The 26,542-nt window shown below is 43.3% G+C and overlaps 1 protein-coding gene across 1 annotated transcript; it reads right to left on the minus strand.

The window, feature by feature from the left end:
- On the minus strand, positions 1-26,464 carry CFAP91 (cilia and flagella associated protein 91). The gene is made up of 18 exons (XM_033172975.1): positions 26,332-26,464; positions 25,077-25,153; positions 23,514-23,671; positions 21,397-21,480; positions 19,520-19,576; positions 16,206-16,387; positions 13,695-13,872; positions 12,320-12,477; positions 12,022-12,204; positions 11,626-11,765; positions 10,217-10,333; positions 8,185-8,256; positions 6,912-7,058; positions 5,782-6,003; positions 3,675-3,823; positions 2,696-2,787; positions 1,299-1,589; positions 1-80 (listed from the first exon to the last, which is right to left on the minus strand). The coding sequence occupies exons 1-17, from the start codon at positions 26,432-26,434 to the stop codon at positions 1,300-1,302; spliced, it is 2,409 nt and encodes an 802-aa protein (XP_033028866.1). The 5' UTR covers positions 26,435-26,464; the 3' UTR covers positions 1-80; position 1,299.
- Between the last annotated feature and the right edge of the window lie 78 nt (positions 26,465-26,542).

The following is a 26,542-nucleotide window of genomic DNA, read 5'->3' on the forward strand; positions in this document are numbered from 1 at the left end:
CAATGCAAAAAATGGGGGGGGGAGACCTCAGAGGTGCATATTAGTCCGAGGTGCTTCTTCTGGTGGTTCCTCAAGGGCAACTAGAAAAGCAATATATACAAACCATCAGCAATGAATAATGAGAATACACATCATTATGAAATAATGTGCAAACGTGTGCATAATGGGTCTTAAACATGAAAACACCTCACTAATGAAACTTCATCCTATTTCTCCTAAAGAATCCCTGTAATACTATAAACATCAGACTTATGGCCCAATTAAACAGACTGTATCGATACATAGATACACACACAGATACACAAACTCAAACTTAATAAAAAATGCTCAGCTTACAACAGCTAAATTCTCTTGGAAACATATCTAACCCTGATCAAATAGTTCTCACAGAATCTGTTAAAAATCCAACCCAAGGGTAAGCTTTATATTAACTATGTAATGACAACTAATCCTTTGCATTTTTTCCTGCATGTAAGCTCCATTGACCACAGTAGGACTGAGCCAACATGCATAGAAATAAGCTACGTATCCATTCAAAGGACAACTGTTTCCCACACTATTTCAGAATTTTTGAGACTTCACTGGAGTCCAGGGCAAGCTTTCTTACCCCTGGATAAGAAACTAAAAAGTTATTTGACCAAATGAGGTGGGGGGTATCACTCTTAAAGGTAAAGGGACCCCTGACCATTAGGTCCAGTCGCGGACAACTCTGGGGTTGCGGCGCTCATCTTGCTTTACTGGAGAAGGGAGCTGGAGTACAGCTTCCGGGTCATGTGGTCAGCATGACTAAGCCGCTTCTGGCAAACCAAAGCAGCGCATGGAAACACTGTTTATCTTCCTGCCAGAGCAGGTTTATTTATCTACTTGCACTTGACGTGCTTTCGAACTGCTAGGTGGGCAGGAGCTGGGGCCGAGCAACAGGAGCTTACACTCTGTCGCGGGGATTCCAACCACTGACCTTCTGATTGGCAAGCCCTAGGCTCTGTGGTTTAACTTACAGCGCCCCATCACTCTGAAAACAGGCAAGAAAAAAATTGCCAACCACCGAGAAAAACTGGCAACCACCGAGAAAAGGCACCCCACCCCACCCTGCACTCCCCCACCCCGCTTTGCGGCATCTCTCATATGCCTGATGAAACAGAGAAAAGCAAACAATTCAAGTGACGGCTACAAACAAAGGCCAAAGCTTCCCTGAAACCAACCTCCCCCCCCCCCAAAAAGCCCCAGGCTTGTTGTGTATAGGTGGGACCATGATGCCTAATGAGCAGGACTGGGAAGGAACAGAATTCTAAGCATACCTTATTTCTTTTCTGTTTCTTCACTGCCTGAGGGGTCTGTACCATCACCTTCAGGTGGCATTTCAGGCTCTGCCTGACTGTCTGGAATCTGCGGCTCATGGGGTTCATGCGCCTCAGGAGCTCCTTGTTCTTCAGCTGTTGCAGGAGCCAGAGCTGCACTTGGGATTGCTAGCTGAGAAAGTTCGACACCAGTTGCCAGTTGGAGCTCAAAGAGCTGTCCCACAGTCGTCTCTGTAGTCCCATGAATGATCTGATGAGCTGCGTGAATGTGCTTTCTCTGGGACTGTCTAACTGTGCAGGAGAAAGTAGAAGATTCAAGGAAGGCCAACAATGAGAATGGTGAATCAGGCTCCCTAATTTCCCACATCATTCTCCTAACTCGGCAGGAGACAGATGTGTAAGAGTAACTTCCTGACCAAGGGGCCAGCCTCCACTCAGCTAAGTCAGCCATAGTCTTCCAAAACAAAGGGAAACTCTGGAAAGCAAGAGCTGCTAACATCACTAGCTGAGACTCAGATGGCTTACCAAGTCCACCCTTTGAGAGACTCCTGTGACATAGAAATAAAATTCTGCCAGACCTGGCTCCCACACTCATTTCAGCACAAGGATGGGAAGATGCACCCTGAATTAAATTTGAAGAAACAGAGACCCCCAGGGGAGAGCCTTCTAAAGGTGGCAGAGAGCTATGCATAGGAGATACCAAAGGAATAAAAGCAAAATAATTAAAAATGGCAAAGGCAGAGACGCTCACATACAGGAATTCCCCACTTCCTTCTAGGTGGTGGAGGAGGGGGGCAATCATGGAAAGGCTCACACTGCAGCATGAGCCTCTTCTTTTAAAAGGGGGGCACCCAAAATTTATGGTAAGACACAAGGGTAAAGGTAAAGGCCCCCTGGACAGTTGTTGTTGTTCAGTCGTGTCCGACTCTTTGTGACCCCATGGACCAGAGCATGCCAGGCATGCCTATCTTTCACTGCCTCCCGCAGTTTAAGTCCAGTCAAAGGCGACTATGGGGTTGCAAAGCTCATCTTGCTTTTCAAGCAGAGGGAGCCGGCGTTTGTCCACAGACAGCTTTCCAGGTCATGCGGGCAGCATGACGAAACCGCTTCGGGCGCAATGGAACACCATGATGGAAACCAGAGCACACAGAAATGCCGTTTACCTTCCCGCCACAGCGATACCTATTTATCTACTTGCATTGGTGTGCTTTTGAACTGCTAGGTTGGCAGGAGCTGGGACAGAGCAACAGGCGCTCACCCCGCCACGGGGATTCGAACTGCCGACCTTCTGATCGATAAGCCCAAGAGGCTCAGTGGTTTAGACCACAGCGCCACCCGCATCCCTTTTTAAGATGTAAGTAATCTCAGGAGATAAACAAGCTGTCCACACTTCCTACCTTTCTCCTTGATGGCCATTTTCCTCACTTCAGGGATCAGGAAACTATAAACCAGCTCGGCCACAATTTCTTCGGACTGAAGGTGTGTTCGACTAAAGAGAAAATCGTTTGTGCAAGAGGTTATATTTTTGTCATTATCTTCATTTCCTCTTTCATCCCAATTCTTCTGCTCTTTTTTGTTTCATATCAGGATGGTGTGTTTTTTTTTGTTTTTTTTAAAAAGAGAGTATTATTTGTGCACGTTTTGTCAGTGAGGACACCTCCTACATGATGGGAAGGGGCATACGACCATATCCGACAGGAGCAGGGTAATACCTCACTTCCACACTACTCAAGGGGAATGGGAGGACCTGCGTTTGCTATCTTTCAGAAAACAGGAGCAATGCAGGATCTAGGGCAAATGGAGAAAGGAGAGTCATCTCATTGGTGTGAAAAATATATAATAAAATATATATGAGCTACATGCCTGAGTATGAACAACTCTGTAAGAATGAATATATACAAACTTATTTTTTTTTTTGCAATATGGCACAAAAAGCACAGGTGGGCGTGGAGAACTGCTGTTCGCATCATACAGTGAAATACTTTTTGAATCTAGCTTCTTCCTAGGCTAGATGGCCCTTTCAAATCTTTTTTTTAGCATCTGCTAGGCTTTAAGTTGTCACAGCATCTCTCATGCAGATAGCTGAATTAGTCTGTTGCAACAACATCAGGAGAGTGTCTTGTGGCACCTCAAAGAACAATAGATTTACTGTGACATATACTTTTATGAAGTGTACTTTATTGGCAAAATGGGCTCTAGTCCACAAACCTTTATGCCACAATAAAATCTACCAACTGAGCAATCCGCAGGGAACCAAAATATTACACTTTGCATGCAGTCGGCAGGATACAAACCTGCACAAAAATGGTTAAGACTTTAAGGTGCCACAATACTTTATACTGCAATATATGCTGCTGTTCCCTTGAGAATCTATACCGTGCTTCCATTTCATAAGCGATGTCGTTGATTTCCACAGCCACTCTTTGAATCTCTTCTCTAGCTTGTTCGTCGGCTGTAGCCTCCATGCTGTCCAGGATGACATCTTCGAGGTAAGAGTCAACTGTACTCTGGTGCACCTTAACAACCTGGAAAGTAGCCCCAAGCAGAATTTCCTTCTTAGTACCATCTCATATGAGTGAACACAAATCATTTATACATTGGGTGCTTCCACACTAGGACCTTTATATACCATTTTACAGTGCATTCAAATGATGTTGTTTCCAAATTGTAGACTTCCAGTATTTTCTGCATTTCATGCCCCCTATCCAGCAACCCCCCTAAAAAAAACGATTTGTAGTGACATTTAAATCATACAATACAATTGTATTACGTGCCTGCCCAAGGCGGGGGAGGGGTTGCTATTAAGGCTTTTCACATCTCGTACCTTTAAATGAAACACATTCACTTTGCTGGTTGCACCTGTTTTATTGATTCTGTCTGATGCATTAGTGTGTAATTTCCCATTAAATAGCCTTTTTCTGAACTGCCTCATTTCAGTTTATTTCTTGGAGGGGCAGAGGAGTGATTTTTAAGCTACTGATCTCTTCCCCTTTTTTAGTTGGTGATAAAGACCAGTCCCGCACCCCAAAGAAATTGACATGTGTCAATTAACGGGCTGTTCAATAATAAATTTCTCAAAAATCTGCCAGCCCCAGGATCAACTGGAAGCAACAAGAACAGCTGTCTGGCAAGCAATAGACTTTTAAGATGCCAATAACCTCTGCTGAATGGAACTTACTTCTGAGTAGACATTGCAGCAGATCTTGGCCGGCGGGGTGTGTGTGTGGCATTTCTAGTTAAAATAGCACTAGATTAAATGCTGTGTAGAATCACAGTTTTAATCCCAATTCCAATTTATTGTGGAAAAGCCTCTGCAGTACTAAAGGGCTCTATCGTGGAAGGGATTGACGAGATTCCAACTATCGTTTTCCTATAGCCAGTCCAGTACGTTTGCTACCTGAGACCAAGATGGTGGCGGTCCTTCATTTCTAACACACACAAGCTCACTTCAACATATGCAATAGGACAGGCTCCTCCTCTGCACATGAGGGGGCAGACTAGTTTAGGGGTCTTCGGAGAGGCTGTATGGCTTACCCAGTTCTGTCCTTCAACAGAGGAAAATCTTGAGGGGGTTAGGCTAAGAAGGAGTTAGCTGGGAGCTGCCACTGCTGCTCCCCTCCCAGAGCATCTGCCACCTGAAGAATTTGCCTCACCTGGCCTAATGATCATTGCCAGCCAACCCAAGCTCCTTTGGGAGGAAGGGTGAGATATAAGAATAAATAACACGAAGCTCACTTTTGCGTTTGTGTGACTAAGTTATCTATCTGCAGATTTAGTTTAGCACATATACGTTCAGCCAAAGAATCAGGTGTCAGGTACACAGAATGGTCAGAGTTTACTCCAAAGTATGGAATGTGTACTCTGTGAGAGAATCTAGACATTATTATGATTATTTATTGAATTTATATACTGCCTTATACCCGGAGGTCTCAGGGCGGTTCACAGAAAAGATCACAATATATAAAATAAAAACAATACCCAAATGACACCCACCCCCCAAAAAGAGCCACATTTAAAAAGGATGTCAATCAGGTCAACCAAAGGCCTGGTTAAAAAGGAACGTTTTTGCCTGGCGCTTAAAGGAGTATAATGAAGGCGCCAGGTGAACTTTCCTGGGAAGAGCATTCCACAGACAGGAAGCCACTACAGAGAAGGCCCGTTCTCGTGTTGCCACCCTCCGGACCTCTCAAGAAGGAGGCACAAGAAGAAGGGCCTCAGAAGGTGATCTCAGGGTGCATGTCGAATACTGGGATGAAACAGGATGATAAAAAGTATGCTATCTATGCTCCCTTGACTGTGAGAGCCCTGCACATCCCCACAGCAGTCTAGCTCCCTCTTACATTGCAGAAACAGTCCTCTACAAATAATTCACACAGGGCTAGCACACTTGGCTCAGTTTACTGTGCAGGTATCAGGACAAACTTAAACCCCCATGACTGGGACAGGCCCCTTTGAGCCCTGCGGCTGCAGTCCCCACACATACCTGTCTAAAGATCTCATCTTCTTCACGCCTGCGCCGCTCCTCCACTTGCCGGCGGCCGCTCTCCTCGGCTTCCCGAATTCGGCGTTGCCTTTCAGCGAGCATAGCAAAAGCGTGGATCCTCCGCTCATCTTGGAGCCGAATCAGCTCTTTGGAGAGGAAGTCCAGCATGTTGGAGAGGGCTCTCCCTTCCACCCGAGCCAAGTGCTTTTCCATGAGAGACATCTAAAGGCAACACGGAAGAATTATTCTCCATTATATAAAACAAGCTACTTTTTCCACAGGAAATGAGCTCCAGGCCTGAGCATCAGAACCCAGCCTTGAAAAGATTATGCATGCTATTTCCGTAGACGTGAAAGTAATCTGGAATAGTGTGCTGCTGCTTCTGCTACACTGAGATAGGCAACGTGGTGCCCTCCAGGTGTTGCAGGGCTAGAATTCCCACACTAGTTGGCAACTTGGAGCTGATGGAGTTGGGAGTCCAACTAAACCTGAAGGGCTGGTGTCATGGACTGGTTGGACACAGGAATAGTGGGAGGAAACAGCTGGAGAACCCCCAAGAGAAGAAGGGAAATTCATTTTGTTAGCTTGAGCCCAGTTCTCCAATCTGTTAAGGTCATTTTGAATCCCGGTTCTGTCTTCTACAGCATCAGCTACCCCTCCCAGTTTGGTGTCAACTGCAAATTTGATGAGCACCCCCTCAATTCCTTCATCCAAGTTGTTTAGAAAAATGTTGAACAACAATAGGGCCAGGAGAGAACCCTGCAGCAAACCACTTGTCACATTTTTCCAGGATGATGAGGAACTATTAATGAGCACTCTTTGGGTTTGGTCAGTCAACTAGCTGCAGAGCCACCTAACAGCTACCTCCTCAGTCGGCATGAGTTGCCTAAAGTAATGACTCCAATGACTGGCTAACCCAGCCATCTTGTTCCTCTGTGTAACACTAGGATACAAAACTCCTAGTAAGCCCTACCTTCAACAAAGCACTCACTATGGGATTATATTCCTCCCTCAGATGACCAAATGCCATCTTCCACCGTAAGCTTCTGTTGCACACATTGTTGTAGGAGACAGAAGGGAAAGACTTTAAAGAAGATACTGGTCAACTGCCTCTGTGTTTATGGCCAAACCTTGTGTTCATGCAGATCCCGTTGCCTCTGCAAGGCCAACGTCACTTGCTTCTCAGCCTTCTTCAACAGCTGCCCATCCTCCTGAAGTGCATGAGTGGTGCGCAACTCACGGATCAGTTCCAGTCGCTTTTCCTTCCCTTCAAACATCTGTCAGGAAGTCAGAGGGAAGGAATGAATGAAGATGCAGCTTCGCTGAATGTTCTCTTCCACCAAACTTTATTGTTGTCATCTCATTTTTCAAAATATAAATTACCCTATTTTTATATGGTTTTATAAACAAACAGAACAAGTAAAATATAAATAAAACATAAATATAGCCGCCTACTCCCTAATAAGAGAATCATTTCTCCAGGTAGAGAAACAACCTATGTTAAAGAACCAGGCTATGCTTGTCAACACAGGGAAACAAATCTGAATTTATGGGAAGTGTTCTGTTTCCCCTTTGGAGTCACAATGTCTTTAAAGAAAGGAAACAATATATTGGGAAAGGAATCACACTTGCTTTTCATGTATTTGACAAGTTAATTTTTGCAGAACCATTAATTTCCACACTTTGATTATCCACTCCAGAGAAGTAGGGTGGGGAGCCTGATCTTGACTGTGAAAAATAAACAAGGAAAGGAGATCCTGGTGTGCAGACAAGGGGTGACCAGGTCTTACATTATGCAAAAGCACATTGGTGGTCTTTATCAATACAGCTATGTGAAATATTCCCAGAACCGCAAGCAGAAAGAGTGCCACTGCACTCAGCTCTCGCTTACAGGCTTCTCAGAGGCATTGGCTGACCACTGTAAGAACAGGATGCTGGACTAGATGGTTCATTGGCCTGATCCAACCAGGCTCTTCTTCTATTTATAATGAATTTCTCCCTAGTAACTGACTCAAGTGTGTCCTAAATAGATATGTGAGGTCAAGGGATTCATTTTCTCTAAAGCCTAGCAAGGCAAACAGCTGAATAACTTAAAAACCCACTTGAATCTAGCCCAAAGAAGGTACATCTTGCTTGGGGGAAGAAATATCACCATTCTAAAACAAAATAAAGGAGGATGGTTGAGCTGTCTTCTTATTTCTCCTCCTCCATGGACTGCAGGCTTACATACATATTTATTAAAGATCCACCCAAGCTCTGTTCCAAGTGCAGGCACCCATCTCACACACCCCAATTTTTCCGTTCTCCCAAGCTTCTTGTGATGGCCTATCAGCATCTTTCATTATTTTGTTTTTAATCTGCCACTAGATGCTTAAGAAAAGAAAAGAAAAACCAAGAGAATACCATATTCTGGATAGCTCTGCCTCGGATTAAGCTCTGCAGTGTAATCACAGCTAGTTCTCTTTCTTCTTCGATCTGTAAAAGACAAGAGTTTGCCATTGCCAACTGCTTTGTTGCAGGAAGACACTCAGGAAAGGACATCGCTGAATGATCTGTATAATATTACCTAGATTTCTAAGAATATTGCTCACGTTTAATTTATTGACTTTAATCCCTGTATACCAGCCTAGTTGGTTTACAGATTTGGGGGGGGGGCAGAAGGGAAGCATAGCAATGGAAAGATTGGGGCATTCAGATTTTTAAAGTAGAAATCTACTCTAAGGATGCTTAGGATCTGAATATTCTGTGTGCATGTTAGGCAAGTTAGCTTCCATACATTCCCATTCTTTTAGTCATGGCTATTCATCGCTATTCCACTGCTTGCCATCCACACCCAGGGGGCCATGCTTTACAGAATGTATCTGGGCTGTGTTTCTCCGTCTCACCCCACAATCCCTCTTCCTTCACTCTTCCATCAAGTAGGGGCGTGACATTAGAGGCCAGTCACTGAAACATTACTGGACATGTGGAAACCATAAAAAGAGGGGGAAAGTGCTAATGAGATTCCAAACCAGCAGTGACTGCAGATGTAGAACAGGCTATTCTTACTTAATAAGTTTCCCCCCAGTAATGGGAAAGGTGGAATAAATGTCAAAAAGAAAAAAGAATGGACTGTCATTTTGAGGATGATGATGTCATGTGGGCACTGGAAAACTTGCATGCCTAAACAACACTGCTTCCACAATAAATTCCTGCCCTGATGTACCCTGAATCTGTATAAAATACTAAATAGGAGATAGTTTCAGCTGACTTAATATAAAGCAGTCTCTGCTACAGCATTAGCTGTATACAGAAATCCATTCAATTGTTATAGGGGAAAGCAAATTAATTGCAGGAATGTTTTAAAGTATAAATTATTTTAAATGTATAATAAAATATATACATTAAGTAAATATAAATAAATGCATTTTAACCAACGGAGGAAGGTTTCAAATCCTGCTAAGGAGAGGCACCATAATAGCATAAGAGAATGCAGCTTGCCAAGTTTTAAAAACTGGTTTGTAAAAGGCAAAGTGTTATACACCAAATAATTGTAAATGCTCCTGTTTTTCTAACCCAAGTGTATATAATTTAATGAACAACGGTATGCTTGTGGCAATAACAATATAAGGTGTTAAGGGGTGCATTTCTAAATCCAGAGCCTCCAGCAGCTAGTCTCCACAGTACCTTGCCTCCTGTGCTACAGGCCCACAGGCGATCAGGAAGACTCTAGCCTATCCTTCAAGTGTGTCGACTTTCCTGGGACATCCCGAACTTACAGAAGTCATCCTGGCTTCTGATTTGATCCCAGAATGTCCCATTTTCCCGCTCCAGTGCCGCTGCCCAGCTCAGGGAGAACGGTTAGCAAGCACTTGCAGTGGCCTGCACTCTCGTGCAAGTCAGCTGGCTTCTGTAAAACTGCGTCACCAAAAGATGCACATCTTTTGGTGCTGCTGACTCACTGCACTGAAAGACACGGGTCCTGATTTTCACCAGAGGAATGTTGGGGGATGTGCTCTAGGCCTTAGGGGAAAGGGAGACCTCTAGGCCCCCATTCCAGCTTGAATACTGTCATCTGATTTTCCAAAACAATCGTGACACACCAGACCCCATTAAGCTCTCAGAACCAAGCAACCTTTATTGAGTCTAAGGAACTTATCTGAAGAATGAGGATGCTGCCCACTTTCTCTCATTCTTTCCCGGACCACCATCACCTTGTCAGATTGTGCCCTTGCCTGCCTTTGACCTACCACTTGATTCTGAGCTCTCCAACCCTCTATTGTGCCTTGGAACTTTATCTCCTGCCTGGTCTAATTCCGCATTTGTCTCTGACCCTTGTCTGCCTGTCATTATTTCTACTTGTTGCCTTTCTTATCTTCATCCACCCACACCAAAACTTCAGCCCACCTTGGAGATAGGCCAAGGCCTCTCAGGGTGTCAGAAATATTCCACCTACCAGTGAAGGGACTTCCAGTGTTGGAGTGGGAGGACGAGCGGGGATCTTTGATATCTTCTCAAGGAAACGAAGTGGTTTACGCGGCTCCTTAACCTTTTTCTTTCTGTCTTGCAGTATCTGGAAAAGAAGTTAATAGCATCACAGGAACTAAGCCTAAGTGACCTAAAGAGCATCTTGTCACCATTTCACTTTTCATAATTCACCCAAAAAACTGTTGCAGTAGTACAAAACATTTATAACACCTGGTCCATGTTTTACATTGGCACTATTCATTTAACGTATTTTCCCAATCTGCTAGAAAGTAATGGGATAATGAGGGGAGGCTGGGAAGGAGAAGAGAATGAAGAAGGATGGCATGAAGGTAAAAGGAACAACAGAAGCTGAATAGCAGCCTGCAACCTCTAAAAATAGATGGCACGGTTTCTCCTCAGCACAGGCATGCCAGGTTCCACCCAGCATTGTGGGGGCCCCAGTGTGTGTGTGATGCCATGCACCTGCATGACGTCACATGTTGCTGCCACAGTGGGAGGGCAGATGGAGTGCCCTGTCACAGCACACAACACGTTCGGTCGCCTGGCCAGGCACTCGCAGTAAAATTTTTGTGGGTGCCTTTGTGGGATGTATCACCAGTGAAGCAGTCAAATAAAACATTTCCTGTTGCCTAGAGTGGACACACAGGGAAATGTTGTTCCAGGCAGGGAGGACTTCCTGTCATACCTGCTCTGGAGCCTTCCCCCCCTGTGTGTGACCAGGTAGATGGGTGGGACCCTAGCGACCCTACAGAAGGGCTAGCCACACAGCCATCTTCCTCTTTTCGCCTTTTTCCATCTTTTCCTTTCGGACTCCTCTGCTGGCTCTTAGCCAGCAGCACATGGCTCATCCTTACAGAGGATGGAAGCCACAAGGTAGAAAGTCTGAGGCCTAGCTCACAACTTCTTTTCTCTACAAATGTAACTGAAACCAAAAGATAAAGCCTGCCTTCAGGATACTGCTATGAATTGAATGTAAGTAAACTTTACCATTACTTTTAAAGAAGATTGTCGTTTTATTATTATTTTTAAGAGAGAAATAAAGGGGAAATTTACCAGGAACAATCCAGTCTGGACAAGCCAGACTGGATTGCTTAACTTACATGATTCTCACGAATCCATCAACCAGCTTCTTGCAATGTACAAGGAAATGTGCTCTGCTACTTGCTCACTAGCGTGAGTGAGGAGGGATAATATTAAATCAATATAGCCTCTCCTACTTTCCACAACATTCCCACAGCCTTGACACCCAAGATGGCGCCTGTGCCTCAGCACACAGTTTTCTTTCCTAGAATGGACTAAAGCTGGTATTCAAGAAACAAAGTAGGAGACAGATTTCAGGTAGGAAGAGTTGCAGTGGCCTCACATAAAGCATTGTACCTGGTAAACCTCTGCCAGTTCCAATTCTAGTCTAGCCGACCGTTTAATAAACCCATCCTTAGTGGTGGTGGTCCTTTTGGGAGCTTCAGTTCGGGGCTGAGTGACGGAGTCAGGAAGAGATGCCTCCAGCTGAAGTAATCCTAGGAAAGAGAGAATGCAAGCATTGGGGTCGGGTGGAAGCGGAAGTGGGGGAAGAACAGAGAAACTGGAATTGTGATGAAAGAGAATGACTCATTTTGATCCAATATGGCCTTATCAGTCACAGAGATTACAACAGAGCACTTGAAACTGACCTTCCCCCAAACAGAAAGGAGATGAAGTCTGCATATCCTTTGTAGCTTACATGTGTCCAGGGAAAGGGAAAATGGACTAGAAGATTTCCTTGGCATGACTGACCTTGATAGGTGTTGAGAAAGGGGTTCTTCACTATAAAACGGTTGGCACTGTTGTCTGGAAAGTAGCCAATTCTTGATAGAGGAGCGTAAGGCTGTGAATCAAATTCAGTGTAGTCCCTGATGACATTTCTTTTATCCAGTTTTCCTTCCACATTTTTCCCCTTGGCTATCAGTCTTCTGATTGCTGAGAAGGAATTTCAGACAAGATGCACATCTAAATGAAAATCTGTATCAGCTTTCCGTAGCTTGGGAAAGCAGACACTGGTGTAGACTTTCTACTCCATTACCATTTCCATTACCTTTTATATGTTCATGCTGAATTTTTTTAATTTTTTCTTCTTTTTCTTGCATAAGGTTAAACCAGTGAGCATCCAAGCGAGTGACCATCAGTTCATTGCGGTTCTCTTCCCTTTTCCTCAGCAGAGCCTTTAAGAGTTCTAGTCTAACTTCTTGCAATCTTCAAAAAAAGAATAGGAAAAGAAGAGGGTTCAACAGATCTCAAACACTACTGCCATCCTTATTTAGATCAGGCTTCCTCAACCTCAGCCCTCCAGATGTTATGAGACTACAATTCCCATCATCCCTGACCACTGGTCCTGCTAGCTAGGGATCATGAGAGTTGTAGGCCAAAAACATCTGGAGGGCCAAGGTTGAGGAAGCCTGATTTAGATGATTTATCTATAACAAATGTTTCTCTTTTTTTTGTTCCAAATACCCAGTGCACGTTTTTATCATGCACCTCTTATAATGGCTTGCAGAGCCAATGACCCAATAAAATAAATGCAGCCCGCCAGCTATGTATGGTGGCCACTTCCACAAACATTTCCCGCTAATTAAAAAGAAGCACCTGGTTGTCAAGAACCTATGAGGTCTTTTCAAGAGGTGGCAGGCCTGAAATTTAATTTTGGCAAATCAGATATGATGTTTTTTAACATCCCACTGGGGGAATAGTCTAGGATAATGAGGGTTTTCAAATCCTGGTACACCATACCAAACTTAGGTATATAGGGTTCATGGTGACAAAGAATCTAAATCAACTATATACCACTAACTAGAGCCCAGTTTGGAAACTAATTTCTAGGGACATCTGCACATGGAGGACCATTAACTTATACATCATGGATACGATGATGATGATGATGATGATGATACTAATAATTGATTATTTATACCCCACCCTTGTGGCAGTGTTTCCCCAGCCACTCTGGGCGGCTCCCAACAGAATATTAAAAACACAATAAAACATCAAACATTTAAAACTTCCTTAAACAGGGTTGTCTTCAGATGTCTTCTAAAAGTCAGATAGTTGTTTATTTCCTTGACATCTGATGGGAGGGCGTTCCACAGGGCAGGCGCCACTACCAAGAAGGCCCTCTGCCTGATTCCCTGTAACCTCACTTCTCACAGTGAGGGAACCGCCAGAAGACCCTTGGTGCTGGACCTCAGTGTCTGGGCTGAACAATGGCAGTGAAGACGCTCCTTCAGGTATACTGGGCCGAGGCTGTTTAGGGCTTTAAAGGTCAGCACCAATACTTTGAATTGTGGTTAAAGTGGCGGTCTCCTGAAGTTACTGTTTCTGTTCAGAACCTGTTTTGGTTGCTTGTTTTGAACTTGACCAGAGATTCCTTGAGACCATGGGCTACAAAAACAGGAAGGTAAAAATTAAACACTTACTCCTCTATTTCTACTTCCCGGAAGGCCCACTCTTTCCTCTCCATTTCCTCCATCATCCTCCGCCTCTTTGCAATCTGTGTAGCATCGCTGAGGGGTGGGAGCGTGGCCTCCCAGGCACGTTTTTCTCGGGCTCGTTCAATCACTTCGACTTCTGCCTGGGTTGCTGGAAGGCCCCGACCTTCAAAGGGCAGGAAACAATAAGAGTGTATAGCTTATTTTTTTTATGAATGTTGCTATAATTTATAAAGCACAATGCAAAAACCTGTCTAAACGGAAGTATGAAAAACACATACACTTCTGAGGTGGCCAAAAGCAGGTGTTTTTTAAAAGTGACTAAAGTGCAGACCTCCTGCCAACCTAGCAGTTCGAAAGCACGTCAAAGTGCAAGTAGATAAATACCGGTAGGTACCGCTCCAGCAGGAAGGTAAACGACATTTCCGTTCGCTGCTCTGGTTTGCCATAAGTGGCTTAGTCATGCTGGCCACATGACCCGGAAGCTGTACGCCGGCTCCCTCGGCCAATAAAGCGAGATAAGCACCACAACCCCGGAGTCGTCTGCGACTGGACCTAACGGTCAGGGGTCCCTTTACCTTTGCCTTTAAATTGCAGGTGCTCTCATTAATGTAATCATGATAAGACTCAGATTTCTCCTGCAGAACTTGGCCAATCGCTTGTAAGTAGTTGAGATAACAGAAGATGTGAGCATATTTTCTGCTGCTGTAATGTTAATTAAGACAAATGCAACTTGCACTTTCTGCTGCCTTTCTGTACTGCTGCTGCTGCTTTGATAGTCTTTGAATCTGGCACCAGATGTAAACATTTTATTCAGTCAGGGTTTTTAATTAGGCTTTAACTCTGGGTTGTAAATTGTTTAATGCTAAGAACGTTGTTGTTCCATGGCTGTCTTTTATTGTTATTAATTATTATACACTGTATTTTAATAGTGTTTTGTTGTGAGGTGCCCTGGAAATATAAATATAAATATAAATATAAATATAAATATAGATATAGATATAAATATAAATATAAATATAAATGTGCTACTGGACAGATGGGGCTTGTCAACCTAGGACAAACAGCTGATAGAAGAAGGAAATCTCTGATCCTAAATGCCCACTGCCTTGCAGGATACCTTCAGAAGAAAAGGCTAAGGAGTAAACCCTCCACAAATCCAGAGCAGAGTCCCTAAGACAGTTCCAGTGCTTATTTTCTGGGTGGACGAAGGGGTACGCTTACCCCTAAACATTTTGTGACTCTAACAGGAGATTTGGAAGTCATGGAAGTTACTGAGGAACAGTGGACGCTCGGGTTACAGACGTAATCCATGACGGAGGCACGTCTGCAACACACAGCGTTCATATCCGGCAGTGCTGTGTCTCCACATGCGCATGACGCAATTTGGCTCTTCTGCAAATAGCACAATTTAGCGCTTCTGCACATGCGCGAGCGCCAAAACTCGGAAGTAACCCGGTACTTCTGGGTTCGGCGCGGAGTGCAACCCGAAAAAATGTAACCCGCAGCAGCCGTAACATGAGGTATGACTGTAATGCATATTCTTTGTACTTTTGTCCATTTACTGTATTTATTTTTCCTGGTTTGAACTATAAAATGGTGATTTTCTTGAATCAAAATGAGAGTACCCCTAAACTTTTTTTAGGGAAAAAAGCACTGGATGGCACCTTATATGCTTCCTTTCAGCAACTCCTGCAGTCAAGATGGTGCCAAACATATTGTTCTGCTTTCCTTTGGACCACATAAGCAAGGCCAAGATGGGGATTTGTCCTCTGGGCAGCCCAGAACCTCCAGACACACTGCCCAGACTTGCACCCCAGTGAGGTCACTGCTAACATAGCAGTTTGACTTCATCCTTGGAGGCATACGCCATTGTCTCTCCAGACAGATGGATGCCAACAACAATTTCTGCTACTGATATTTTTCAGGATTTGGTTTTGTTAGTGAAAGGTTTATAAGCTAGATGTGTATTTTTTCTGGTTGTTCTTATTTATCAGTGTCTATCTATATATTGTTGTTTCATTTACTGTTTCTGTAAGCTGTCTTGACCATAATTATGAGAAAGCAGCATGCAAATAAATGTAACAATAATAACAAAAACATTTGGAGGAACTTTCCTTTGTGGCACAATACTTTGGTTCTCAACCAACTAAAATTAATAGTACTTAAGTTCCACTGAAATCAGTGGGACAAAGTACTAATCTTCCTTTAGCCACTAGCACAGGCAGGAATAAGAAACCTGAAATTATTAACAAGTTAAAATCAATGTACAATGCAAAAGATTTAGCTTTTTCTGCATTACTAGAACTGCTAAAAATCTGCTGAGCCTAACTGAGGAACTTATAACCAACTCAAATGCTCTGGTAATAGATCGGGGGAACTGAGTCCATTTCATCTGTGGAATGTGGGAGCAAACCCAAACATTAAGAAAATTGTGTCTTTGCTTCATGCAAGTCGGAAAGAACCCTCATATAATTATCAGTACTTTGCTTAACTCACCCCAAGTCAGTGTGACAAGGGTCAGTAGCTCAGGTATTGAACCTGGAGGCACCACATATTCAGGGCTGTAGGGATCTGTCTGAGCTTCACCATCCCGATAATCCGTCTGTGTACCCACAGTTCGTGAAATGAGATAAGATGGCTTGTCCCTGGATTTCACCTTGTTAAGGTATGACTCTGGCCTAAAAGGCAAAAGAGAGCAAAACAATACATTTCAAAATGTTTATCGCATGTTTATAGGTGAAACTCGAAAAATTAGAATATCGTGGAAAGGTTCATTTCTTTCAGAAATTCAACTTGAAAGGTGAAACTAATATATGAGATAGACTCATGACATGCAAAGCGAGATATGTCAAGCCTTTATTTGTTATAATTGTGATGATTATGGCGTACAGCTGATGAGAACCCCAAATTAATAATTTCAACTCCAGTAGCTAATGAAAACAATTGCTTACATAAATGGACTTTTCCACGATATTCTAATTTTTCGAGTTTCACCTGTATATTACCAATGTACAGTGGTATCTCAGTTTTCGAACGTCTCCTCTGACGAACATTTCGGTTTTCAAATGCTGTAAATCCGGACTTCCAGCGAGGGCGCCATTGCCGGCGGTCGGGGGTTGTCTCGGCTGCGAGACGACCCCAGTTTCCCTGGGGGCTAGGAGCTCCGCATCCGCGCAGCGGGCTCCGGCAAGCCACGGGAAGAGTGTCCCGCGGTTTGGGCTCTCCAGCGGGCCCCATTGCGCTGACCCATTCTCAGGGGTCCCTTGTAAAAGGGATGCCCGAGTGAATTGGAAACGGCGCGGGGCTGTGGAGGTTTTGCCCCAGCCAGGGAAACCAAGCGGCGGCCGGCGGCGGCAAATGAGCGCCCCGTTCTTTCTAATTGGAGCCTAAAATGAAGAACCCCGTAAGCTGTAAGTACGGAGTTAATTGGATTTTAAAATTGAATGATTTGGCTTTTGGGGAGAAACGTAAAAAAGGAAGCCCGTTTCTCTCCCTGTCAACAAGAGGAAAGTAACATAGTATCTGGCTGTTGCTACTTGTGGCCGATATAAATGTATCTGAGGATTTTTGCATAACTTGTGAAGAGAAACCCCTGTTGGGGGTGGACTGAGATTTTTGAGGTATTTCCTCTTAAAGACTGTGGATTACAAAGTGGAATTTTTTGCACTCTGATCAGGGGGAAATGGCGGCTGTAATTTGAGATTTCATGATGGAAAAGTACTGAACTTTGTTATTTCCTACTTCTGCCTTTTCGGTTTCACTTTTAAAAATGCCTCCAGACCCAGAAATGATTCTAGGACGAATTCTTTTGAAACTAGAACTGTTGGAACAGAATGTTACTGAAAGTTTTTTAGAGATTGGAACTGCTTTGGAGAACATTGCCAAGGAACTTAAAGAAAAAATCAAAGAGCGATTCCTAGGGATTTCATCTGAAGTGGAAAAGAAGCAACTCCAAGAAGAAGAAAAGCCCGGTCGACGTGGGAGGTCTAGGGCTGGACAATGTGACGTTATAACAGTTTTTTGGGGTGAGAGCCCAGAAAATCTGGAACAACAATGCTGGGAATTACAATTACAATCACAATCTGATTTGATGACTGAACTGGAGAAGCTCGGTGGTGGTGTATTACTTCCTTCAAAGAGTTTAGTAAAGAAGCTTTGGGACAATGCTCTGGTGTTTGGACATCAAGGGAAAGATGACATTCTGGATTATGGTTTTGGAAAAAACTGGGGGGAAGTCTGGTGGTTGATTAAGGAGGGTGGAGAGAAAATGGCAAGAAGGGGGGTAGGGTGAAAGAATATATATGATTAATTAGGCAGGCCTACCACGGTACCCCGACGTCAGAGAATAAGAATTGATTTGGAAGAGAAGAAATATTTGGATTCTTTTAGGAATGGTGTTGGATTATTATTTTATAAGGTATGAACTAAGCAACAGTTTTATGGGAATTAGAGTTAGATAAGGATATAAGAAGTTAAGATTTGCATTAAGATGTTATATTTTGATATTTAGAAGTTAAAAGACATAAGATGTTGAGATGAAGATTATGAATATTGGTGAAAGAATTGTTGAAATAGGTAGAATAGTTACTAAAGTAAATTAGAATTGAACGCAGAAGAGAGAACGGGGGAAGTCCCCCAAATTAAATTTGGAAATAAGATTATGACTAAATAGTTTGAGTGTTGGTGTTTCTGGGAGGTATGTATTTGCTTTTCGTTTTTATTTCATTGATGTAGTTTGTAGTTTGTAGTTTTGTGTTGTTGTTGTTATTATTTGCTGTTTCTTTGTTGTTTTGGATGTTCTCTGTTTTTTGATGTGGAAACCCAATAAATTTTTGTCAAATGCTGTAAATCCGGAAGTAAATTCTTCAGTTTTCGAACATGCCTCAGAAGTCAAACATGCCACGCAGCTACCGTATTGAGTTTTCCGCACTGAAGCTTCGGTTTTCGAACGTTTCAGAACTCGAACAGTCTTCTGGAACAGATTACTTTCAAAAACCGAGGTACCACTGTACAATGTCCTCAAAACAATCTTGTGAGGTAGTTTGTCAGAGTGAGACAGTTTTCCACAACCTATTACCCTCCAGGTGCTTTTAGGAGGGCTACAACTCTCCTTCAGCCCTAGCCAGCATGGCCAACGGCTAGAGAAGATGGGCACTGTAGTCCTAAACATCTGGTGAGTATCAGGTTGGGGAAAGCTGGCATGAGAGTACCCAGGTTGCTTGACAGCTAAGCAGAGACTTGAACCCAGGTCTCTATGGTCACAGTCCCACACTCTCAGCATTGCACCATACTGACAATCTGTTTAGACCTAAGGTTATTTTTGTTTGCTATACAAATTTTACAGTCATAATAAAGGATGAAACTCTCTGGACGTGCCACTGTGGCTTTTCCAGGAAGTGCTACCTGAAATTATAATAGCAAAAAAGTCCCCTTCAGCAGTTAATTAAGTAAGCACAACTCCCTCCCACCCCACCCCCACAAAAATTACCTGAAGTCCCCACCCCACAGAAATTTGCTTCCTAATTTGTCAAGGTATAACTGGACCTGTGAATTGGGGTGGCATCTACATGCATTCCACAGGGTCATTATAGGGATTGGGACGTCTTTGTTTCTTTCCTTATCTTCACCAGTCAGTCAGTCAGTCAGTCAACCAACCAATCATCAGATAACTAAGAACAGCCAACCCTCTCCTACGGGTGAAAATTTCTTCCTTTCTTTTTTTGACTTTTCAATACTAGAAACACCAGCTTCTTGAAAAACAATGGGATCACAATGTGAGAACAAACCTAGGCCAGCATATCATTACTTACTTTGACATTGCATAGACAACATTTAGTGGCATCGGCTTATGAAATGGGATGAAAGGTCTGAAAAGAGAGAAAAGTGAGTTTAGGCAAACTCAGTGAAGCAAACAAGCAGAACATTTCCTCAGTTAGCACAGCTCTCCTAGGCTGTCTGGTCTGTTAACAAGCTTATTATTTAGCTACCTTTCAGTTGTAATGGACACTTTTCAGTCACTATTCTCATATTTAGAGTTAAGATATTGATTAAGATGCCTTTGAGGGCCAATTTGTGGTCCTTCAGGCCTTTCTATCTCACCCATGAGACTCTCCCAGCCATGCCCCTCCCCCCTCAGTCTACACCCTTAACAAGTCTTGATCTGTGTCCTCCTGGCTGCAACATGTCCTCAAACTCTGGTGATGCCTCTTCCTTGCCTGGATGGAGACATGTGGGTGTCTACACAGACACCCCTGAATCTTGCATGGCTGGCATGGTATTATTTACTAGCATTAATAATAATATCAACACCAGTAATAATTTATTTCATTTACAAATTACTTCCCATGAGACATCTCAATGTGAATTATAATAGAGTACCTTGGTTGTCGAACGTTTTGGCTCCCGAACCCCACAAACCCGGAAGTGAATGTTCTGGTTTGCAAACGTTCTTTGGAACCCAAACGTCCGATGCTTGTTCCGCAGCTTCCGATTGAGTGCAGGAAGCTCCTGCAGCCAATCAGAAGCTGTGCCTTGGTTTTTTAACGTTCTTGGAAGTTGAACGGACTTCAGAAATGGATTTCGTTTGAGAATCAAGGTACAACTGTACAATAAAAACATATATGAAGCAGTTACATATATAAAAAACAGTTTAAATGTTTGCATATATGTAGACTCACGGGTCACGAACTGAATTCGTTCCAGAAGTTCGTTCTTAACCTGAAGCGTTCTTAATCCGAGGCCCGCATTCCCTACATAGGCCTCCCGCAGCCCCAGAAGCAGATTGCATTCGTATCCCGGGGCAAAGTTCGCAACCCAGGACACCTACTTTCAAGGTTTATGGAGTTCGTAACCCGAAGCGTTCATAAGCAGGACTGTTCTTAACATGAGGTACCACTGTAAAGTTTACTTTATATCACAAGACCTGCAGCTCTTACCTAATAAGGGGTCTGCCGCAGTACTTTTTTGCCAAGAGCCCAATCAGATATCCAAAATCTTACCTGGTTTGGCTCTTTGGTTTACACTAGCATTTCTGCTTGACATCCAACAAGGAAGTAGGAGTCCTACAGGGCCCCATGTTAAGAACTGTATTAAAGTAAAGCACCCCCACAAAATTGACACAGCAAATGATTACACCAGTGTTTTTCAAAATTTCAGAGGAACCTTTCCACACTAATCTGTCTGCCAATAAATCCCTATGCATCTGTCACAAAACTCTCCTGGGGCCAAATAATTGTAGACATTTAGTTCATGCAGGGTGGTAGATCTCAGAGGAGCCCCATATGGACAGAATGGGTTTCCTAGCTCCATATTGGAGATGATGATTGGTAATCATAGGCAATCTGTATTTCAGGGAAGTTTGTTCTCTATCACTGAACTTCTTCATGAGCATTTCTAATAATTTTCTGAGAACAGACTCTGAACACAGTCTGAAAAGCTAGAAGCTTACTTAAGCGCATGTCTAAAATGGTATAAATTACAAGAGGTGCTTCTTGTGATTGACAGTCTTAACACACACACACACACATGAAATCAAACAATATGATCAAGACACTCCCAAGTCTAGGAGTGCCTTCGGAATCTGAAAGACAGAAATGTCCTTTCCACATATTTTGGTGGAATACTCATTTATTTGGTCATGATAAAAACATGCATTGCAACAGTATGATTTGCTCTGTTCAGTTCCCACCGTTCAAAATACTTCCAGCGATTCCTTCCACCAACATCAGGATCTTCATATTCAATTCTTGGAATCTGAAGTGAGGGTTGAGATCTAATTTTTTTTAAAAAAGAAGGTGTGGTAAGAAACTGATATCTCCTGCTAGAATACAATGTATAAATTGGGCACCTGTCTAATAATCTCCTGGAGGGAGAGTTGTTCCAGACTCCCTTGGTTATTATGTAGATCATTTTCAATGGGACTTTTGGCCCAAAGTTGGGATGGAAACTGCCCTGGTCACCCAGAGATGGTCAGAGATGTGTCACAAGATGCATAGAGGAAGTATGACCCTCTTGGTTGTCCTGGACTTGTCTGGGTGTGTGAAACATTTTTTAAATGGCACTACAGTACTTCTTTCTAGAGGGACGCAGTGGAGCTGTGGTCTAAACCACTGAGCCTAGGGCTTGCCAATCGGAAGGTCGGTGGTTCGAATCCCCGCGATGGGGTGAGCTCCCATTGCTCGGTCTCAGCTCCTGTCAACCTAGCAGTTCGAAAGCATGTCAAAGTGCAAGTAGATAAATAGGTATCGCTCCGGCGGGAAGGTAAACGGCATTTCCGTGCACTGCTCTGGTTCCGCCAGAAGCGGTTTAGTCATGCTGACCACATGACCCGGAAAAAATGTCTGCAGACAAATGTCGGCTGCCCTCAGCCAGTAAAGTGAGATGAGCACTGCAACCCCAGAGTCGTTCGCAGCTGGACTTACCCTAGCTGTCAGGGGTTCCTTTACTTTCCCCCCCTTCTTTCTAGAGGGTAGACCTCAGAAAGCAGTGCTGGGAGATTAATAATGCACAGCCCCTATGGGGACCCACAGAATTCTATCTTTTCCCTCATGCTTTTCACCATCTGTTCCGGCTGAAATTATTGGGTAAAGATGCACAGAGATTGAAGCTACGGAACCAACATTATGCTAGTGACACCTAGTGCCCTCTCACACTTACATCATATTCAGAGAGGCAGCAGAAACACTAAACTTCATCACTTGTGGCTGAAATGGAAATCAATCCAGGAAAGACAGAAGTGCTAGTATTTAGGGTCCTTCAGTCTTCAAATTAGGTGTGCAGCATGTTATGGGTGGGGTTTGACTCCCTGTTAAATAGGGATGGAGAACCTGTGGTTTACCCAATGTTGGACTACAACTCCTATCATCCCTGACTATTGGCTGGAGCTGATGGGACTTGGAGCCCAACAGCATCTGCCGGTTCCATAGTTTCCCCACACCTGCCCTAAAAGGTAAGGTGTGTGCCCTTGAATTGGCATTATTTATAGAAGCTCGGGTGGCAAGCAGTAACAAGCAGTACCTTTCATCAGCTTCAGCAGGTTTGCCAGCTATAACCTTTCCGAAATAGGCCAGACCTCATCATAGTCATTCTCACTCTTGTTACCTCCAGGTTTGATTACTATAATGCATTCTATGTGGGGCTGCCCTTGAAATCAGTCAGAAACCTCAACCACTGACATATTCCCTTTGGTCTGAAGTTGTTACACTACAAGTCAATATCATCAGTTTTGGGCTAGACAAACCAATGATTGGTCTGTCTTAGTATTAGGCAGATTCCTATGTTTCTGTTGCTTTAAATATTGTATATATCTAGCTTTCTTGGGTTTTCTGTCCAAATGAGGCAGGATAAAAAATGAAGCAGAATCCTTAACAAGGGCTGTCAGGTCTGTGAAACTGGTGAGAAAAGCTTCTGTGCTGTACTACATACATTGCAGTAAAATATACTGTGCAGGAAAAGTATAATGTAAGTATTACGTCCTCACACTATATGACCTCAGCTTTGAAATTACGCCATTTGGTTATACCTTCATTTGGCCATTTCCTAAAGCCACCATCTGAAAAGTTTTGCTGTACGTGAAGTTTGTGACCATGGCAAAGAGATGGGTAGTCTGACCATCATCAGCACTGAAGTGAATGAGCCACACCAATAAATTAAAGTAAAAAATGGTTCTTTGTTTCTGCAGCCATATTTAAGCTGGAATTAGAGCTAAGCTACATTAATGCCAAGGGTTGACCTACTTTGTGGGGAAATGTAACTAAGGCTAAACAGTCGTTTTAAAAAATATTTACCACTCAGGAGGGCACTTACCTAGCAAGCTTCTGAAGAGCCTCAATGCGCCGTTCCGCCCTTCCTCTCCATCTTCGGTCAATGAATGGGGGAACAGGATTTATTTCTTGTAATTGCATAGAGTACGGTGGATAGTGAATCAGGTTACTGAACATGGTTTTAAATGCTGGCACTTTCCTCTTTTTTATATGGCAAAAAGATAGAAAAAGCAAATATCGTAGGTAAATATATGGAGAATAACATCACAAGAGCTAGTATTTGTGTGGAAACATAAATATTGGGAAATAACCGGATCTTGAGCTCCTCTACTACTGCTGACCACTTGACAGATGGGCAGGGCTGTCTACCTGTCAACCACTGGATGCCAGCTTTAATGGAAAGATTTGAAAGCCCTCTGTGTTTCCAGTTCCTCCTTTGACTTGAACAAAAAAAAGTCACTTTGCAAATGGGCTTGAATCAAGGAGTCTGGCTTGAAATCAAGCAGTGGCTGCAAAGGAAAAATGCTCCTTTGCATCCCTGGCCTCCTCAGAGCTGCAAAACCTTTTGCATCAAGAAGTTGGTGCTTTTTAAATTAGTGCCTTTTTCTTCTTCCTTTTAGTCATAGATTTCCTATGCCTAACATCTTAGATAATTCAAACAGACACAAGGCTGCACTGATGAGAGAGGACTTTCCAGGATACAAACAATTGTTTCTGGATATTCTCTCCCTAGTAATGTATAGAAGACAAATAAACACATTCACTGCCAAGCCTTAACACATGTAACTGAAACCTTACCAATGTGTATCCACAGAGAATCAACTGCCACTTTTGGGTTTACACTATAAATTACAAAGGAATCTGAAAAGAAATGTTTCACAGTAGCCATGGACAGCTACTGCCTTTATTTAAAGTCCATGTAATTATTCCAATAGCTTTCTGTAACAATTTTATATAAAGAGTTATATATTTCCAGTATCCCTCAGTGTTAGCAGGTTGGCAGCCTTTGCTGGTGCAATTATCTCCTGCCAGCATTGATCCAAAATCTGTGGGCTGGCAAAATGATACACATCAGTACTGGTGTCATGTATAGATAATACCCTGTCTTTAAAGCTATTTCTCTGCTTATGAAGCATATTTCAAATTTCAGCTCTCAGCAAATGTATTTTTTTAATTTTTAAAAAATAATTTTACTAGTTTACACAAAAATTGACATTACTGTATTCAATTCACTTTCAATAGAATAATTTCTTACATTTTGACTTCCCATCTTTACGTCTATGTTCCTGTTGTGCTTCTTTATCTGCTGCCATAAGTGCCATTTATATTCTACTGTATTATAATTTATATTTATCACTAATTAATTCTACTTCCCTTGCCTATTATTCAAATCCTGCTCACAATTTCATTTGGCTGTAGTTTTTTCTCTAACAGTCCAAAAAGAACCTCTAGTCTTCAACAAAGATCTCATCTTTTTGACCTCTTATTTTTGCTGTCGACTTCACCATCTTTGCATAGTCCATTAACTTTAAAAGCAAATGTGGGTTTTTTTAGAAATATGAGAGTACAGTTCTGTAAGAACTGTTTAAAGACTGTAATCACCTACCATTTCATCGTGAATCAGATGAGACTGGACAGTTGCTTGTGCATGGTCTCTCTCACTTGACAGCGTATATAATGGATCTAAAACACATATAAATAAATAGAAACATTTTCATTAAACCTATGAATGAATATTAGGCTGAGTGATAACCTATAGGATCTCGCCCGCCTTGTTGAAGCAGCGCCATGCCCGGAGCCTCTGCCTCTTCCCTGCCGGAGGAGCCACCCTCCAGCCGCTGCCCGCCTCCTCCAGCTCCGCAAAGCTGCCAGCAGCACCGTAAAAAGGTTGGCAACTCTGGGAAATAGGGGGTGGGTGCCGGAGGGATCTTTGCACCACGGTGCCGGATATACTTTAGACGGCCCTGGTTACAACTATTGATTGAAATATCATTGACTTTAAAAGAAAAAAGCTGGAAATGAATATGATCTCCTGTCTTCTGCACTCTACTGGGAGGGTATAATCCACCTTTATTATGGCATGTTGTGGTTGTGTGTGCCTGTTGTGGGGCACTGGTCCCATGAAACACAACTATGAATATCTTTATGGGTGCACTTTAGTCTTAATTCTATTCATGTTTAATTGCATTTTCAAATGATTATTCCCCTCCCCCGTGTTTTAGCTGTTCTTATTTTTATCTGTAAACTGCTTGGGAGTTCCTGTGAGTCCCTGTCAGGGGAAAAAGCAGGGTATAAAAATAATAATAACAATGCCACTTCCTGTGCTGTCTTTATTGTAAATACCTGTGTTTTTAATGTATTTCCATGTTTAATTGTGGTTGGGTTTTTTTTAAAAAGGATTGCCCTCCCTCCTCCCCATGCTGTTTTTAGCTGTTCTTATTTTTATCTGTAAACTGCTTGTGAGTCCCTGTGTCTGCGGAAAAAGCAGGGTATAAAAAGTATTAATAATAGTAACAATGCCACTTCCTGTGCTGTATTTATAGTAATTATCTGTGTTTTTAATGTCTCTCCGTGTTTAATTGTGTGTTAAACACGATTGCGTCCCTCCCTCCTCTGTTTTCAGCTGTTCTTATTTTTGTCTGTAAGCCGCCTTGAGTCCCTGTGAGGGGAAAAAGGCGGGATATAGATAAATGCACGACAACAGTCATTGTCATCAATTTCCAGCGCTTGCAGGCAGCTCAATCCACGACAAGCGCGTCTGCCTTTTGAGACTGCCTTCCCTGCGCTTGGCTTTGCGCCCATTCCCCGCCGACGGACCGGCTTCCCGCGCAGCCCAGCCCTTCCCAGCTCCCGCGAATCACCGTAGATGAAGTCGAAGGCCCGGTTGGGAGCCATGACCCTGCGGTAGCGAGACCCGGAGTGCGCCACTGCGGCCGCCGGCCCCACCGTCACCGAGCGGCTCATCTTGGCTCCTCTCCACCGCTGCCGCCAAACGCTGCTAGGCCGAAGCCGTTTCCATAGCAACGCCGGGGCCCAGCTGGGAGGAGGCGCGGCCTCGCTCGCACACCTGAA

This window comes from Lacerta agilis, chromosome 16 (assembly GCF_009819535.1).
Source record: "Lacerta agilis isolate rLacAgi1 chromosome 16, rLacAgi1.pri, whole genome shotgun sequence".
In the NCBI taxonomy this organism is placed as follows: Eukaryota; Metazoa; Chordata; class Lepidosauria; order Squamata; family Lacertidae; genus Lacerta; species Lacerta agilis.

What these genes read in the sequence shown, in the direction of transcription:
- CFAP91 (XM_033172975.1), bottom strand. Translation starts at nt 26,434, where the DNA reads ATGAGCCGCTCGGTGACGGTGGGGCCGGCGGCCGCAGTGGCGCACTCC. An exon ending in GCTCTTCAGAAGCTTGCTAG is followed by an intron (nt 21,481 to 23,513) that starts GTAAGTGCCCTC and finishes AAAAAAAATTAG; the next exon opens with ATCTCAACCCTCACTTCAGA. An exon ending in CGGGAAGTAGAAATAGAGGA is followed by an intron (nt 12,478 to 13,694) that starts GTAAGTGTTTAA and finishes CTTTTTTTGAAG; the next exon opens with ATTGCAAGAAGTTAGACTAG.